Source organism: Penicillium antarcticum, assembly GCF_028974205.1.
Source record: "Penicillium antarcticum strain IBT 31339 chromosome Unknown utg000005l_segment0_segment0, whole genome shotgun sequence".
Taxonomy (NCBI): domain Eukaryota; kingdom Fungi; phylum Ascomycota; class Eurotiomycetes; order Eurotiales; family Aspergillaceae; genus Penicillium; species Penicillium antarcticum.
This window is the reverse complement of record NW_026695303.1, coordinates 1079506-1097537: the sequence shown is the minus strand read 5'-3', so window position 1 is coordinate 1097537 and position 18032 is coordinate 1079506. Positions and strand designations below refer to the sequence as shown.

Genomic DNA, 18032 nt, shown 5'->3' with positions numbered 1-18032 from the left:
CCACCAGACCCACTCCCATGGGACTAGATTTTTTTTTAGTTCCACCATGGGAATTCCCATGGGAGTCCCATGGGAGTATAAAAATTTCCCATGCATGCATTAAGATCCCAAAAGAGGTGGATAAATTGCTGAGTTATCCCGATAAAATACCGTCATTTATAGGTGTTTTGGTAAGTATCAGGACTCACCAAGCCCTCCTGACTGTAGATTCATCCTGACTGTAGATTCGTCCAATATAGACATTCGTCACCTGAATTCTAATTAATCACACTTTCTGACTTACCTCAGAAAGTGAGGCTTAAGTCAGATATATCTATATCCAATTAATCCTGATTTAACCCAGAATGTAAGGCTTTTGTGAGCACGTAGTACACCAATTCTGATATCGCCAGCGACTTAAATATCCGCTTTCTCACTATTTTAAACTCTTTCTTCTTTATATTTTTATAGGAGGTCCGCTAAACGGAGAGACTTAGGTCTCTCTAGCCGACCTCTAGAACGATAAGGACCATGCCTTCCGCAAGGTTAAGCTCTATATTGAGTTCTTGCCCTAGATCTTATCGACACGGAGCTTGACCTTGCGGAAGGTGTGGAAGTTGGTTAGGTATGAGAACTAGGGCAAGAACTATCTTACTAACTTCTACGGCCTAGACTTCACTATTATCGTCAAATTCTTATTCAATAGTGAGCCCTTAGTGGCACTATGAATACGCTATTATTAGTATTTTCACTTTCTTTATTTTATACCGCAATAAACCCAAATTTCATGAACCAACTTTATAGACTCTACGTATGTTTGTAGTCTTATTTAGAGACTGTACGTACTATAGATTAATCATTATCCCGTGCCTTGACTTTCTGACTTAAGTCAGAAAGTAAGGCTCTAGATGTCTATAACCTTATAAGTGCCTAATTAGGAAGGTATATATGCCTAGTACCCCCGTTTTCAAACCTTCTCTTCTATTTTCCCCACCACTCTCACCTATATAAGTGACGTATCTCAGAATTTGAGGCTCTTTCTTCCCTCCCTTCTAGACTTGGGTATTCCTAGCCTATCTCTTTGACTTATATCAGAATTTAAGGCTCTTTTATTGATTATTGCTAACGCCACTAGATCACCACTCTAACCTACGCCTACCTCTTTGTTCCCCCGCCATTGTCTACTATCTACTAACTACTTCCCCCTCTTCTCTCTCCACCACCCGCTATTATAGCATCGACTAGGCGATCTAAGCAGATCGGTACTATCAATTACTCCCTAGATTTTATTAGCAGCCTAGAGAGCTTAGCCTCTAAGCTTGTAGGTTATTACGGCTTCCCTTCTACCGCACTATTCCACAAGATCTATTCTACCGACCCTAACTTCTCTCACTCTAGGCGTATTATCGATGGTTTCGCAGCTAATCGTGCTAATATATTCGACTATCCCTATATCACTCCTAGGAACAAATAGGTCCGATTCTCTATCGTGAAGCAAGCGTTTGAAAATGCTATTAAGTGGAGTTCCGCCCTCGCTCACTCTAATCCTCCTTAAATCGGACGCTATAATATAGATGCCTCCTCTATCTTCGAAATTCGCACACTCTAGTGGATCGTGCGCCTTATAAGAACCCGAAACAATGACATATTCAGAGTATCGCAAGTGACTACCGCGCCCTTCTTATTTGATGCAAAAGACGTTCTCTACGCGTAGAAGACTCTTATCTTCTTTGCCAACAATATCAAGAAAAACAAGGACTACATCAATACAGCACCCTAGTCTTCCTAGGCCGTTATACCTAAACTTGTCACCAACATACGTTCAACTACAACCATAGCTACCATAGCAAATTCGTCTAGTGTAGAGAATTCTATTGTGCTTAAAAGCCTTCACAACGATCCCCTTGATACTAAAGATTCGTTGCCACTAGATATCGACCTCCTTGATATATCACTTTTCGATAGCGCTAGGTACCAATCCCTACTTACTAGAATTGCGGATGCACTAGCCCACCCCATAAAAACCTCATTGGTTCGTGGCCCACTTATCCTAGCCGACCGTGACAGCTTAGTCGAGGCTCTTACAGAGGGGCAATAGGCACAGAAATATGTCTTTTACTAGGCTCCGTCTACCAAGATATCATAGGCACCAGACCTCCTAGATAAATTGCAAGCCCTATCTTCCAACTAGCTAATCTCTATAAGCGAAGCACTAGCTAAAATTGCCAATAAAGAGGCTAAGAGGCACGCTTACCGGGACTATCAGCTAAAGGCCACTTATAACAATCGGCCCTTATATATCCCGGACCTACCCGATTAGGTCCAGTAACAACGCTCCAGTATTACCGTCTCTGCTACCCCACCAAGCTTCAATAATAGTCTAGCCCATGCCTATATCGCGACTGATTCTAATAGCAATACTATTATCGACCCCCTAAACACGTATAGAGTGCCTCCCACGACTCTTATACTATAGCAAGCCACAGCTACCTCATAGATACTACACCAAGAAGCAAGTCTAGTGGCCGGTGGAATCATAGCCGATACATACGGTTTAGGAAAAACACTCACAGCTCTATCGCTCATATAGCACGCCTCCCAATACCAAACGGTACCCACCAATTTAGTCACCTTCCGACCTACTCTAATCCTAGTCCCCTCTTCGTTGATCGACATATAGGCGAACGAAATCTAAACTCATTTCGGCGATACGATTACCCTCTAGGTGTTTCACGGTTTTATTACCCGCATAGGCGATATTTCACGGAAACAGTAGACCCTAGATACCCTTACTCGACTCCAAGAGAAGCTTGCCTTGATAAATCCTAATAAACTCGCTACTAGTCGCACTATCGTCCTTAGTTCATACACAATATAGGCTAAACGCACACTTACAGAGATTCTTGCCGATAGTACTACGAAAACTCCCTCGAAGCGTGTCAATCAGGACCACGATAGAGATATTTCGACACTAGACCAAGACTACTAGAATAAAGATAACTTAGACGTTATAGAAGAGGACGACGGCCGGGATCACTAACCAACTAGTTCTCCCCTCACTTCTCCCCTCACATCTCCCCTTAGTTCTCTACCAGGGACTCTATCTATGATTTCTTCTTGCGAGAAGGCTGTTAAAGCCTTGGCCGCTCTATAGGATAACGATACCTCCACTCTAGTAGCTTTCAAGGCTGATCTCCAAAAGTCTAGGAAGAAGAACGTCCGCCGTCGCTTCGAGTCACTATTGGATTTCCACTTTGAACGCGTGATTTGCGATAAAGGTCACCGTGTAAAGACTATCTCCTCCCGCCAGCACCATAGCGTGTCTGCCCTAAAGCGTAACTCTATCTAGTTCCTCACTACAACTCCGATGTAGAATAAGCCGTTAGATATCGCGGGATATCTTAGCCTTCTCTAGAAGGAGGAGTGGGCTAGTATTAAGGAGACTCTAGCGAAGATTCCACCCACCACTTAACCTAACGCCAAGGACGACCTTCTTTCCTAGTATCGCCTATAGTCTTAGGAGACAGAAATTCTAGCCTCCCTATCTAAGCGACCGTACTACCTCCTAAGCCCCAAAGGACTTGTGTCAATTGCTACGAAGTCCTAACTTACCCTAACTAAGGGATATTAGGTCCTTCTAATCATCCTTCGTCTTAGTTGCCTTCGTAGAGAGATAGGCGAATAGATGACCGGTGCTAACGGAGCTACTTTACACATTAGATCCGATATTCCCGACCTTACTATATAGACAGTGGAGTTACGGTATGCTACGTAGGCGTAATATAAGCATAATAAGGTCTATCATTTATTACACAAACGCCTTAAGAGTTTCTAACCCGAAGAAAGTAGCACGGAGTCCCCGGATTCGGGCTAGACTATAGATTAGGCAATATTCCGACGTCTATATCACCTAAGCGTTTCCCCGAAGTTAGACCTATTTCTATAGAATGACCCTACTAATATATTGTCTACTGACATTTCTAACTATGTCTCTACGGGTTCCGACCATGGCTTTAGAGTGTTCTAGGAACGCATAAGTGAAGATCGCAGTACTCGGGTGCCAACTTATCGGGCCGCCTAGGCTATCTACCTCGCACACGAGAGCCCACGTCTACGCTATCTATTACACGTTCTTGCCACCGAGGGTATATTTAATCTAGTGGGAGAACGCCCCCGCTTCTTAGTGTTTTGTAACTGGCCAATGACTTTGTGGGTTGTGTCTATGTTCCTTAATGCCCTTTCGCTCGATTTTGTGGAGATCCGCGTAGGTATATCCATAGAACTACGTACCGCCGCCGTGACCCGCTTTATAGAAGCCGCCTCGACGACCTAAGTCCTCCTAACAATATACAATTGTGGGTTAAGTGGCCTAAATATATATCACAAATACAGCCGAGTCGTCCTATTTAAGCCCGCGCTAAACTACAATTCCCTATTTCAGACTATTGGGCGCGTCTATCGCCTTAGATAGTCTACTACCTAGAGTGCCTGGTTACTGTTCTAAGACCACACTATTCAGAGGTGGATTAAAGCGAACTATACTAAGAAGGTCCTTCCTTAAATTGCAGCTCAATTCCGGGATAGTCTAGCGATATACGTTGAGACACTTCATAATGCGATCTATCACAAGACCTAACCTCCCCCTAGTTAGTGGGTATCACTATAGGCTAAGCCTCCTACGGCCAATAAAGATAGTAACCCCGTTCCCCTAGACTAAGCAATAAAAGCTAGTTAGCTTAAAGCTGAACTACTTAACGTCCCCCGACTATCTGAGATACTTCTTCGTGATATGCTAGGCGTCGCTCCAAGCTATGCTACACGAACCGATTTCGAGGACTATTATAACCTAGGACTCGTGCATTTTACTGACCGCCGGTTCTTTGACATTGACTGCTTAGAGGTTAACAGTGTCTCCCCACGGATACCGATACACTTATTAGAAGCTCCTTAAGCCGAGCCTGCTACACTAAATCCTAGGGCTAAGAAGCGAGTGTTTCCTACGGATGGTGCTATAGATAGCGCAGCAGCTTACGGTCTAGATATATAGCCACGCGATATATCAAAGGAATATAACCCGTGTACCATTTAGGCTGACTTTGGTAGGGACGGGGCGTGTGATAACTGGCCTATCCCTTGCGCTAGTTTCGAGAAGCTAGCCCTCTCTAATAAGTCTGATTTAGACGTAGACTATGATTAGTCGTCTTTTGAAGGTTCCTACGACACTGATTCTTGGTCCGAAGACTCGATCGTTTTCTTTTTCTAGGATATAAATGATAGGTGATATAGATAGACTAGTATTAAAAGTTATAAATTAACAAAAAAAAATTGAAAATCAAGGGGCCACTAGCTCGATTATAATAATTTCACTTTCACTATAGAAGGGACCTTGTATTCTGACTTAAGTCTAAAAATCTGCGATTGAATCTTGCTGTCTAGAGCCTCTCTTTCTGAGATAAGTCAGAAAGTGAGGCAATTAATAAAGGTGTAACGTTTATATATAGTGGTCCTACCACTGATATATATATATATCTAAGGCCTTCGTTTGACCTAGGTCGGAGGATTCAAGCTTTTATAAGCATCTAGTATAATTGTTCTTAAAGTAATATTATCGTCTATTAGATTATTGGGTTACTTCCTCCCTTCTTTCCTTTTATATTTAGTACCTAGGCTCTTTAACGTCTTCTATAGTCAAAGTATTTCTATGAACTCTTACTACCTATTCACCGGAAGTCTTTTCCGATAGGGGTAATTAGTCCTATAGGAATTCCTATGGGACTAAAATAGGAATTCCTATCGAGCCTGCCAATTATACCACTATCTGTTATAGGGCTACTATTTATTTTATGATATATCTTTTAATACCCCTCTCTTCCTAACATTGTACCTCCTATCACGCCTATATAGACTTTACTTAGTAAGACCCTCTCCTTCCTATTCTAATACTAAAGTCAATATATCTCAATCAAGTCGGTTTTCTAACGCCGGCACTTCCTTATAGATCCTAAGTGATATACCTAATTTCTCCTCACTCCTCTTAGATAATCAAACCCTTTTCTTCGAAACCTTCGATAGCTAGCAAACAACCACCTCTTTACCAAATTCTGAATTCGCTACCCCTACTATTGCTCCTCTCACTCTCGAACGCGCTAGCCCCCCGAATAAGAAAATCTGGATAATCCGAACCGAAATAAATAAAGACTATTTTATTCAATGGTGGATGCAAACACAGATAGGGGAGACACCGTACCCACTTCGCTGGGAAGCGAAGCGTACCTCGAACGCTTAGGATTATTTTGACCAAGTCGCCCACTATACTTCTAGCGAGCCAATAGTTTTTTGCCGGAAGTGTGGGCAGGCACTTCCTCACCCTTAGTGGACCTCGAATAGAACTAATTCTATGAAGCGTTATATCAAAATAGGCAAATATCAATAGTCTTCTTTAATAAATTCGAAGCAAAGAAATATTTATGAATCGTTAGAATTAGCGGTATTAATACCTCTTGCCTACCAATTTCGAAGTAATACTAACGGTTTACCTCTACTAATAGGCTTAATATGCCCAATCTTCAAAAAGGGCATTCGATATCGATCGGTGGAATCGTCTATAAGTCACGTTAATTGCTAAATCCTCGCTCCTATTCTAATTTCTCGCGCACCGTGATTTCTAAGACCTAATCGCCGAAGCCTAGCTATCTAATTCTATGCTAGCTTTACTTTCTCCTAAGACTACACGACGTCGGCTTTAGATAATGGTGAAGGAGGAACAAGAAAAGGTTCTATCGGCGCTACCCGAAGGTGCAAAGATCTCGATTGCGCTTGATTGTTGGACTTCGCTATTTCAATAGGCCTTTATAGCTATTACTAGGTATTTTCTTGATTGTGACTAGAAATTCCGTGAAGTTCTTCTAGGATTTGAGCCGCTTTATGGGACACACTCCGGTGTCAATCTTGGTGCTACGGTGTTTCTATTACTCTAGAAGCATGGTATTGTTGATCGAGTATTAGTAGTGACCACTAATAATGCCTCTAACAACACTTCTATAGTTGAGAGTATCCAACAATCGATCAACTCCCTTGAACTTCCCGACCAATTGCCGATCGTCTAGATTCCTTATCTCGCGTATGTGATTCAACTTAGTCTACGTGACCTTCTAGGTTCTATAAAACTAGACCCGAAGAATGAGACTACCGACCGGTAGTGGTCAGAAGATCAGGAGTAGGCACTCCGCGCTAGATAGGAATAGCAAGGGGTTTCCTTTACACTGTCAAAGGTATATCCTAGTATTTCTCTTTTTACAAATTTCTAACGTATTTTACTTAGATTCGTGGCCTAGCGATCTTTATTAATGCTAGTCCTTAACGCCGCGATACCTTCCTTAACCTTTAAGTGGAAGAACCGAAGCTTATTCCAATACAAGATATTCGCACTCGCTAGAATTCGACCTTCCTAATATTAAGACGGGCAAAACGTCTTATATTGATCTTCGATAGATACTATATCGAGCATAACTAGCCTCGCTTTAAACTAGATTATAAAGAATGGCGATAGGTCGATTACCTTTTCTAGATCATATAGCCATTCTATAAGTGGACAATAGGTCTATCGTAGATCAAGGATATCATAATCCACAATATTTTCAAGGTATATAACGTACTCTTTGAGTATTTCGAGAAGTCAATTCGTTAGCTTTAACGGAAGAGGGTGGCTTAGAAAAAAGCTATGATTTAGGCACTTTGTGTAGGAAAAGAGAAGTTATCTATCTACTACAACAAGACGGAACAAGTTCACGGGTATCTTTTCGCGATTAGAACGATTCTTGCACTAGAATATAAGCTAGACTTCTTCTCGGAAAAGGATTGGACTAACAACGATTACGAATAGCGCCGGATATATCGAGAATCTCTACGGCGGTATCTTATAAGATATCAACAATAGTCTACCTTACCCTCTCTCCCTAAGACTCTAAATCGGCCCGTAACTCACTTTAGTGTTCTATTTAACGATAATCAAGCTCTACGGGAAGAGTCCTTCTGCTCTGGCTTTAAATCTAAGCTTGATGAGTATCTAAACATAGGTATAAATAGCCACTTCTATGATTTTTCAGTTTACTTAGTCTGACCTTTTTTTTATAGGACGACAGAGAGACCTTGACCTATGTAGCTATTGGCGCTCTGCCGAACGTCGGTTTCCTACGCTTGCTAGTCTAGCACGGGATATTTTCTCAATTCCTACAACCGGCGCTAGTGTTAAGCGCCTTTTTAACTCCGCCCGTGATATATGCTATTACCGACGTGGCTCCCTTCACGCCTCCACTATCTAGGATCTAATAATGTTTCGTTGTATCTCGAACTTCGAGATATAGCATAAAGATATCAGTTTAGGGGAAAGAGCCTATACTCGGGAAGAGAAATAGGCCACTAAGGAGAACATAGAGGCAGAGCTTCTATTAGAAACCATGACTACGATTAGTGACGACGAGGAAGAGCTAATAAGCGATACCTAGTCTCAATTAACGGTTCAAATCATAAGTCAACGCGTCCTTAGAAAGAGACGGAAGAGTACTATTTCTCTCTCTAGTATTGAGGATACTACAGAGGACCAAGCACTTCCAATACCAGTAGAAAGTGATGTATAGGTGCGGATAGAAACAAGATACCAAGGTCAGAAGCGACCAAGGCGAGAGCATAATGACTTTATTTCGTATTAGTAGCATAGTGATAAAATGAACATTACTCTAAACTCTTGATACTCTGTTTCTTAAGACTAAGCTAAGTAATTGAAATACTGATAAATACTGCTAAGAAATGCATAATTTATGTCAGTCACGAGCCAGTCAATGTTTGCATTGTTTACAGTCCCATGGGAATTCCCATAAGTCCCATGGGAATTGCCACGGAGGTTTAGTCCCACCATGGGAATTCCCATAGTGGGAGTGGAGCCACTGTATCAATATAAGAAGTCTATACGACTATAAAAGAACCCTTTTTATAATGGAGGGTAGGAAAAAGCCACTTTTTCCTATAAGACCAATTATAATATAGTGGATCTTATCTATAAGATAAGATCCCGAACCAATAAGAACCGAGATCTCGGCTATAACCGAATACCTTCGGATACTATCGGCAATAGAAGCTAATAGAAAGAACTAGAAGCATCTGCTGATAAATCAAATTACCAATGCTGATAAATCAACTAGGTGGCAAGAGCATTTGCCACCTAGGGGGAATAACATAAATAGAGAGTGATACCCCGACTGAAATAAATCACTATACTCTTCTCTCTCACTTTATTCTTCTTACTCTCTTCTTTATTACTTCCTTTCCTCTTATCACATGATCCTATAACCCTGACATCCTCAGAGGTTATGAGCCCGGCTTCTACGCTCAATTAGGACACTGTGAAACAATTGATTAATAATCAAAAAAAAAAATAATCTGACACCGTCCGGTTTCGAACCCGCACCCTGTTAGATCATAATACCCAAATATCAAACTAGGCCACCTAGCCAGTTTTCACTATACGGAACATATTCCTCTCACATACCTTATACCTATACCTGAGATACTATATCCCAAAATGGGCTCTTCTGAAAAAATCACTATAGCTAAACTGAAAGGAAGCCTTGATTACCCGCGCTGGCGGCGAAATTGTAAGGCTATTCTCACAAGAGAAGACCTCGAAGAAGCTATAGAGTCTAATCTCTATCAGTCTGAAGACCCTATTGAGAAGAAGAAAAATAGGAAGGCTATGGCCTCTATTTTACTATTTTGCTCAGATAAAGTCCAAATACAGATAGCGGACTATAATAGCGCCTACCTTGCCTGGCAAGCGCTAGATACCACCTACAATAGGGGGGGTTTTATAACAGAATATATGCTGCTACGACAGCTCTTTCAAACTCGCCTTACGGATTTTGAAACTATAGAGGCTTTCCTCTATAAAATCAGAAACCTAAGGAGTGAACTTGAAAATCAGGGTATCAGCCTTCCCGAAAAGGTTGTTATATCTTTCACGCTTTTTAGCCTGACAGAAGAGTACGAACCTTTCGTACAAAATATAACTCAGGCCTTCCGGGGCAATACCAATGCCTATACACTAGATACGCTGACCTCTAGCTTGATTGATGAAGCTAGAGGCAAAGAAGCAATATCTAGTGAGAAAACTAGTGAGAAAGCCTTTCTTACTAGTAAGAAATATATAAAAAGAGGACAAAACAACCAGTCTTTCTGCGAAAACTGTAGGAAACCAGGACATTCCTCTGAAATATGCTAGTTTCTACACCTAAATAAAGCCCCAAGTGGTTGGGAACAGCGAACGTCGAAAAATCGCGTTGTTAAAAGATCTGAATACCCTAAAAGCGAATTCAGTAAAATGAATAACGCTAAAAAGGACGCACTTATAGCACAAATTCAAGAATCTGATCAGCCTACTTAGGTAGATCAAGAAGAAACTATAACAGCCAATGAGCTTATCGATTTTAATTTCGATGATATAGATACTGAGGTATGTGTCTCAAATATATATATAGCGAAAACCGCTATAATATACTAGATGGTCTAATAACGGGTCGAGAAATAAACCCTATAAACACAAAAAATACAAAAAACAGTGACATACTAGCTAGAAAAAATAGAAAAATACGCTTTATTATTGATAGTGGCGCTACTATCAATACTATAGCTAATATACAAGATTTTACTTCCTACAAACCTATTAAGACCACTGTACAGTAGGGAGACGCAAACAATATAACCTCAGAATATAAGGGAGATGTGACTATAAAAACAAATACAGACTATATCTATACGTTAAAAAACGTGCTATACCTACCTCAATTAGGCGTAAACCTAATAAGTCTTGATAAAATGCCAGATATCATAAGCCTGTTTCTCCCTAGAAAGGCTATACTCTATCAACATAAAAGAATAGTAGCAATTGGCTATAAACAAAACAACCTATACTATACGGAAGCTCAAATACTACCTAACAATACTGAAAGTGCTCAAATAGCACAGAAAATAATAGACCTTCCGCAAATAGCAAAAGATAAAAAGACTAATAATCTTACAATAATGACCCAATGGCATATACGCCTAGGGCATTGCAATATAAAAGCCCTAACTTATATGTTACGGGCCCAGAATATCACTATAACTCAACAAGATATCAATAACTTTATAGCTAATAAATGCAAAATATGCCTTTTAGCTAAAGACAATAGATATATCTATAAGAACTCATCTAATCTTATAGAATACGATATATTAGACCGAATACATACAGACCTAGGCGGGCCACTACCACCTACGTACAATAAATATACCTACTATATTACGTTTTTAGATAAGAAATCCCGATACCTATGGGTTTCCCTTATCTATACAAAGAACGGTGCCTATAAAGCATTTGAGGACTTTAAGGCTATAGTAGAAAATAACAATAAAAAGAGAAGAATACGAGAATTGTTCTCTGATAACGGAGGAGAATATATAAATATGCCCTTTGCTAAAAGTCTAGCAAAAAACGGCATTATACATCGAACTACTCCGTCCTATACAAAAGAGCCTAATGGCTTAATAGAGCGAATAAATCTTACTTTATTCAATAAAGTACGTTCTTTCTTAATACAATCAAATACGCCTCACTACTTATGGGGTGAAGCCCTAATACATGCCTGCTATATATATAATAGAACCCTACATACATCACTCGGGTTTAAAACACCCTATGAAGCCTATTATGGAATAAAACCTAATATAAGCAATATAAGATCCTGGGGATCAAAAGCTTATTACCATAAAAACTCCTATATATCAAAGCTATCTCCTAGAAAAGAAGAAGCTATTGTTATAGGCTATAGCGAATACAAACACTATAAACTATGGGATTATAACAAAAAGACGGCTCTATGGTCAAGAGACGTTACTATAACAGAGAATCAATTCCTAAAACCAATAAAGAAAACAGATAAGAAGAAGGACTCAAAAATAGGCCTATATATAGGCACTAATAACAATACCAATAACAATACCAATAACAATACCAATAACAATACCAATAACAATACCAATAACAATACCAATAACAATACCAATAACAATACCAATAAGAATACCAATAACAATACTAATAACAATAGCTATAAAGCTATAGACTATGACCCAAAACATAAAATTGAAATACAAATCCCGATTAAAAATACGCTCTTCTATACTATAAAAGATACCACTATAAATAATATAATAGCGAGCCTGGAATTACCCGCTAATAATAACTTTATATTAACTACGTCTCACTTAGACGAGCCTAATACATATAATCAGGCTATAAATAGCCCAGAAAAAGATGAATGGCTCCGCGCATGCGCTGAAGAAGTAAGTGAGCTAGAAAAACAAAATACCTACGATATAATAGATATACCAAAGAACATTATACCTATTAGAGGCCGTTGGGTTTTTAAGAAAAAACCTATACTAGACCCTAATAGTGTAAAGCCGTCCTATATAACTAATAGTGATAAGACTATTAGATACAAAGCCCGCTGGGTTATACAAGGCTTTAACCAAAGACTAGGAATAGACTTCCTAGAGACATTCTCTACTACGTGTAGAACAGAGACCTAGCACCTACTACTGATAATAGCGGTGAATAAGGGCTGGGAAATAAGACAATACGACGTGAAAAACGCTTTTGTTCACGCCGATATAGACGCTAATATCTATACCATACTACCTATCGGGGTATATAGTAATAATAAGAAATGCTGCCTTTTAAAGAAAGCATTATATGGCCTAAAGCAGAGCCCTAGGCTATGGTATAAACACCTAGCCACTATACTACTAAGATTCGAATTCGACGTATTCCCGTACGACGAAGGAATATTTATAAACCATAAAAGAGGCTGTATTTTAATATGTCACGTTGATGATATATTGGCTATACATCCTAATATACAATATATAAGAAATATAACTAATAAAATAAGAGAATACGTGAAACTAGGAGAAATAGGCCCTATGTCTACCTTCTTAGGAAATACTATAAAAATAAACTATAGCACAAAGATGCTATATATAAATCAGTCGGAATATACTGCAAAACTACTACAAAAGTTTAATATAATAAATAACCCAAGATATAAGCCTACTCTAATACCAGGAGAACCAGGGGCAAAACTACGAAAAAATGACACTATAGCAGACCCTAAGGACGTCAAAATATACCAAAAACATATTGGTTCACTACTATACCTAGCACTAAAAACTAGGCCTGATATAACCTATAAAGTGATCTATTGTGCACGCTATATGAGCAATCCTAATAGCGAGCATTTTACGGCACTAAATAAAATCTGGAAATACCTTTTACGAAGCCCTAATCTAGGGCTTACCCTAAACTGTGCTGGAGAAGACCTTATACTAAAAGGATACTCTGATAGCGACTGGGCGAATGACCTAGATAATAGAAGATCTACAACAGGCTATATCTTTAGCCTTAGTCCTACTATAGGACAAAATAACCCTATATCGTGGAATTCACAATTACAAAAAACACCCGCACTGAGTAGTTGCGAGGCAGAATATATGGCACTAAAAGAAGCCACAAAAGAAGCTATTTACTTAGCTAATATGCTCAACTATATCAATAAGAAACTAGAACTCGGATATTCCACTTCTATTCCAAAAATACTAGTGGATAGTATGTCTGCGAAGAAGTTGGCTGAAAATCCTGAGTTCCACAAAAGAAGTAAACATATTGAGCTTATATATCATTTCACAAGAAATGCTATAGCTACTGGCCAAATTGAGCTACTACACGTAAGCTCAAAGGACCAACTGGCAGATACACTCACTAAGTGTTTAGCAACACCATTATATCAATATCATTTAAACCTACTAGGTCTAAGTGCTATACCATAAAAAATACTACTATAATAATAATACGCCAATATACTATATACTATAACCTATATAGAGTACCCTACCCTATATAGCTTACGGGGGGGTATCAATCCAAGAAGTCTATACGACTATAAAAGAACCCTTTTTATAATGGAGGGTAGGAAAAAGCCACTTTTTCCTATAAGACCAATTATAATATAGTGGATCTTATCTATAAGATAAGATCCCGAACCAATAAGAACCGAGATCTCGGCTATAACCGAATACCTTCGGATACTATCGGCAATAGAAGCTAATAGAAAGAACTAGAAGCATCTGCTGATAAATCAAATTACCAATGCTGATAAATCAACTAGGTGGCAAGAGCATTTGCCACCTAGGGGGAATAACATAAATAGAGAGTGATACCCCGACTGAAATAAATCACTATACTCTTCTCTCTCACTTTATTCTTCTTACTCTCTTCTTTATTACTTCCTTTCCTCTTATCACATGATCCTATAACCCTGACATCCTCAGACACTGGACCCACTCCCATGGGATTAGACCCACTCCCATGGGAGTCCCATGGACAGTCCCATGGCGGACGTCCCATGGGAAATGTCAAGGTCTAGTCCTTACAATCTGAAGTGCCTCGAGAACGACAAACCCGAATATCGCTATATTTGTCACGTTTGTCACGTTTGTTATGTTTGCATACACACCAACCCTAAATTTGGCCTGCATAGTTACGAACGGACGTAGAAAAGTCCATAATCGGACTGAAAGGGCTGCGATAGAACGCGCCTATCCGATCGATGTTGACGACCACTAGGCGCCGTTGTGTAGGGCTGAGCGGTGGTGTAGGACTAAATGTAACCGAACGTGCCCGAGTTGAGATGAACGTTACTGAACTAGGCCGAACGGTGGTGTAGGACCGAATGCGACCGAATTCGCAATCGTTGCTGACCACCCTAATTTCTGACCTGGGTCATAAATTACTACTGCGAAAGGGACGATCTAGCAGTACTTTGTTGACGGCCGTCAGAATTTACGAACACTGCCGAACTTTATCGAACTGGAACGGACGACACTGAACGGCACAGAGCGAGTATGTACGATACTGGAAGCCTGAGAACTCGCGGTCGAGCTCTCCTAGGTGGGAGAGGATGAGGTTTTTCATGGGGTATTATCACGTGGGGTGCTTACTCAGCACCCGCACCTGCCATGTATATAGCTACTGTACCGTACATTATCGAATGATCATGCGAGCTCCTCACGGAATTCTCATAAGAGTACTCGCCGACCGTAGAATTCCCTTCGCGTAATCACCTTCGCGGTCGCAATTAAGCCTATTGCGAACCGGTCTCGTCGAAGTTATAGATATCGTCGGAGTTAATACCGTATTAAATAATAGTCTTATAAACGAGAGAAAACCATTTAGAAATGATTTTTGGATCTTCGCACCTCGCGCGCTCGTAATTATAGCATCTCGAAATTCGGGTAGCAAGGTTTAGGTGTCTTTTCACGAAGTTTGTAACCCAATTTTGGCCGACCGAAGGAGGGGTAGATCCACGCGCCGCGAGTAGTAAATCCGCTATTTCTCGTATAGTAGAAGGCCGAGGGGCTACTCCACGAGAGTCTATAGAGAGAATCTATTTCTAAAGAGATTCCTCTTCAAGTTCGGTCAATTTAAGGTTTACTGCGCGTGAGTAGGACGAAAGATATCACCGGTAAGGCGGCGCTATAAGGTTAAACGGGGCACTTGAAAGTGGCGTGCTGCTTCGCGTATAGAGGTAAGTTCTTGATTCTTAATAGCCTGGATAGCTACCTCCTGCTCTACTAAATTTCGAGAGGATTGAGTACGGATTGGTGGCATGGTAGGTGATTAAAGAAGGAAGGTCTAATTAATTGACGCGTTCCGCGGTAGACCTTGACATTTCCCATGGGACGCCTCCCATGGGACTGTCCATGGGAATTCCCGTGGGACTAATTTTGGTCCCATGGGAGTGGGTCCATGGGACTAAACATCTATGGGAAATTCCCATGGCGGGACTAGACCCCCGTGGGAACTCCCATGGGAGTTATGGGAATTCCCATGGGACTGTAAACAATGCAAACATTAGCTATCTCGTGACTTGTATAAATAATGCATTTCTTGGCGGTTCCGAACGGTATTTTATTTACAATAGCTTTTTTCTAAATTAAAGATATACTAAATAATCACAAAACTATGGTCAAAATATATCAAAAGTAATAAATATTTGTTAGTCTCAATACTCGCTAAAACACCTTTAAATTACCGTATTTTATTATAATAACTCAGCAATTTATCCATTATTATTATGGAAATAATGTATAGATGGGAAATTTTGTTAGTCCCATGGGAGTCCCACGGGAATTCCCATGGCGGGACCAATTTTTTTTTTTACTCCCATGGGAGTGGGTCCACGGGACTAGACCTCTGTAGGAACTCCCATGGGACTAAGTCCCATGGACATGGGACTAGATTTTCGCTAGTCCCATGGGAAATGTCAAGGTCTATTCCGCGGTAGGTGGCCCACTCGCTTGTGTGGCCCACTCGCATGTGAATTACGTTAACGTGTTTCTCTGCCCGACAATAACGTCCTAAGCAAAAACGGCCCCAACTAACTTAGGTATTATAATGAAAGACTCATTGGTCAACTACGCTATTATAACAAACTCGATGAACGCCTTCGATCTCTTGATCAAGTTTCAATTGGCGTAGTCCTATCCTATCATCATACATCGAGGATCTCCCGTTTCCCAATGCAAGCAAAACCTGACCCTGATGGACTTATTGACCATTGCAATCTTTGAACTGATGGGCTAGAATAGCTGCCCGTTCACAAGCCATCTTACCGTGCTAAACACCACCGCACCTAGCGCAAGCCAGGAGATTGCACCCCGAGCATACAGAATCCTCACGACCATTCGAACTTCGGACGCATCATTGCGGTGAGGAAAAGGCTCATCTCTTGGTACCTGCTTGCCGAGAATTACGCACAAAGGCTCCCATCCATCTTGAGGCTCGAATTCCAAGACCTCCCGCCCGCGCTTAGCTGCCTCGGCGTGAATCCAAGCATTATGCGCATCATAATGCTTTACCGTCAAAAGCTCGTCCGCAGTTAGACTCAGTTTGCTCTGACAGACCTCCATAATCTGGCGCCACATGGCAGCCACATTGCGGTCGGTCTTCCATAAGAAGCACAGAGCGTGGTACACCGGTGAGGCTGCGAAGGTAAGCAGCTTGATCGACTGCACCCACTGGCGGCCGCCACCAGGCCGCTTGTTCAGCACGACCTTAGCGTCCGGATACATATCCATAAGATCATCCATGAACATCGACGCAGGGAAATCGGTGGTTGCTTGGAAACCATTGAATAATTTATAAAGTAGCTTGTGACGCCGTGTAGAGTCCTTCTCCCGGAGTGCAGCTAGAACGATGTCCCCGCGTTCGGCGTTCGGCGCAATATGCGCGAAGTGCATACAGGGAGTCAGACCGATGTGTTGCGATTCAAGGGCGGCTTGCAGAGAGCTTGTTGCACAACGAGGGAGACCGGCACCAAGCACTTGTATGGGGGTTCGGTCCGTCTGGTCAACGGCGAGATTATTTTCAAAGAAGCGCATTATGTGTGAATGGTTTTGGGAGATAAAACAAAGATAATTGTACTCCTGAGAGTGCGATTGCAGAAAGACTGAGGATGCGAGGTTATAATGACAAAAGGGGATTCTCGAAGGTAACGCTTCTCTCTCCTCTTGCTGTCAGCGTCAGCACTAACTAAAATGGAACCCGAAGGCTGAGATTATGATTTTAGGCGCTAGCTGTATATGGACCGTCCTTAGGCTGGTTAGCGCAGGGTTTTGGATTATGAAGCTTAAAATTTTGGAATTCCACTCAGCCTCGTATCGGTAAACATGGAGTCCTTACATAATATAAAAGACGAGCAAGCACTCCGGAGGTATCAAGTGGCCGTACTGTCGCAAAGGCTCAACCACGGTGCCAGCCAGTTAAGAATAAGAGGTGAGATCGGGTTGAGATTGATATAGCGTACCCTTCCCTCGATCATGCGAATTTCCCCGTGGCTGAACTTGAAGGTCTTGAATTCACAACCTTCCACTTTACTATTATCAAAATCAATCTTCTGAGC

The 18032-nt window shown here is 41.0% G+C and overlaps 1 protein-coding gene across 1 annotated transcript; it reads right to left on the bottom strand.

Moving 5' to 3' along the window:
- Nucleotides 1-16678: 16678 nt before the first annotated feature.
- Nucleotides 16679-17511, bottom strand: N7508_005059 (sulfotransferase family protein; the record flags this gene model as incomplete). The annotated part of the gene is made up of 2 exons (XM_058463125.1): nt 16679-16702; nt 16744-17511. The coding sequence occupies 2 exons, from the start codon at nt 17509-17511 to the stop codon at nt 16679-16681; spliced, it is 792 nt and encodes a 263-aa protein (XP_058319603.1).
- Between the last annotated feature and the right edge of the window lie 521 nt (nt 17512-18032).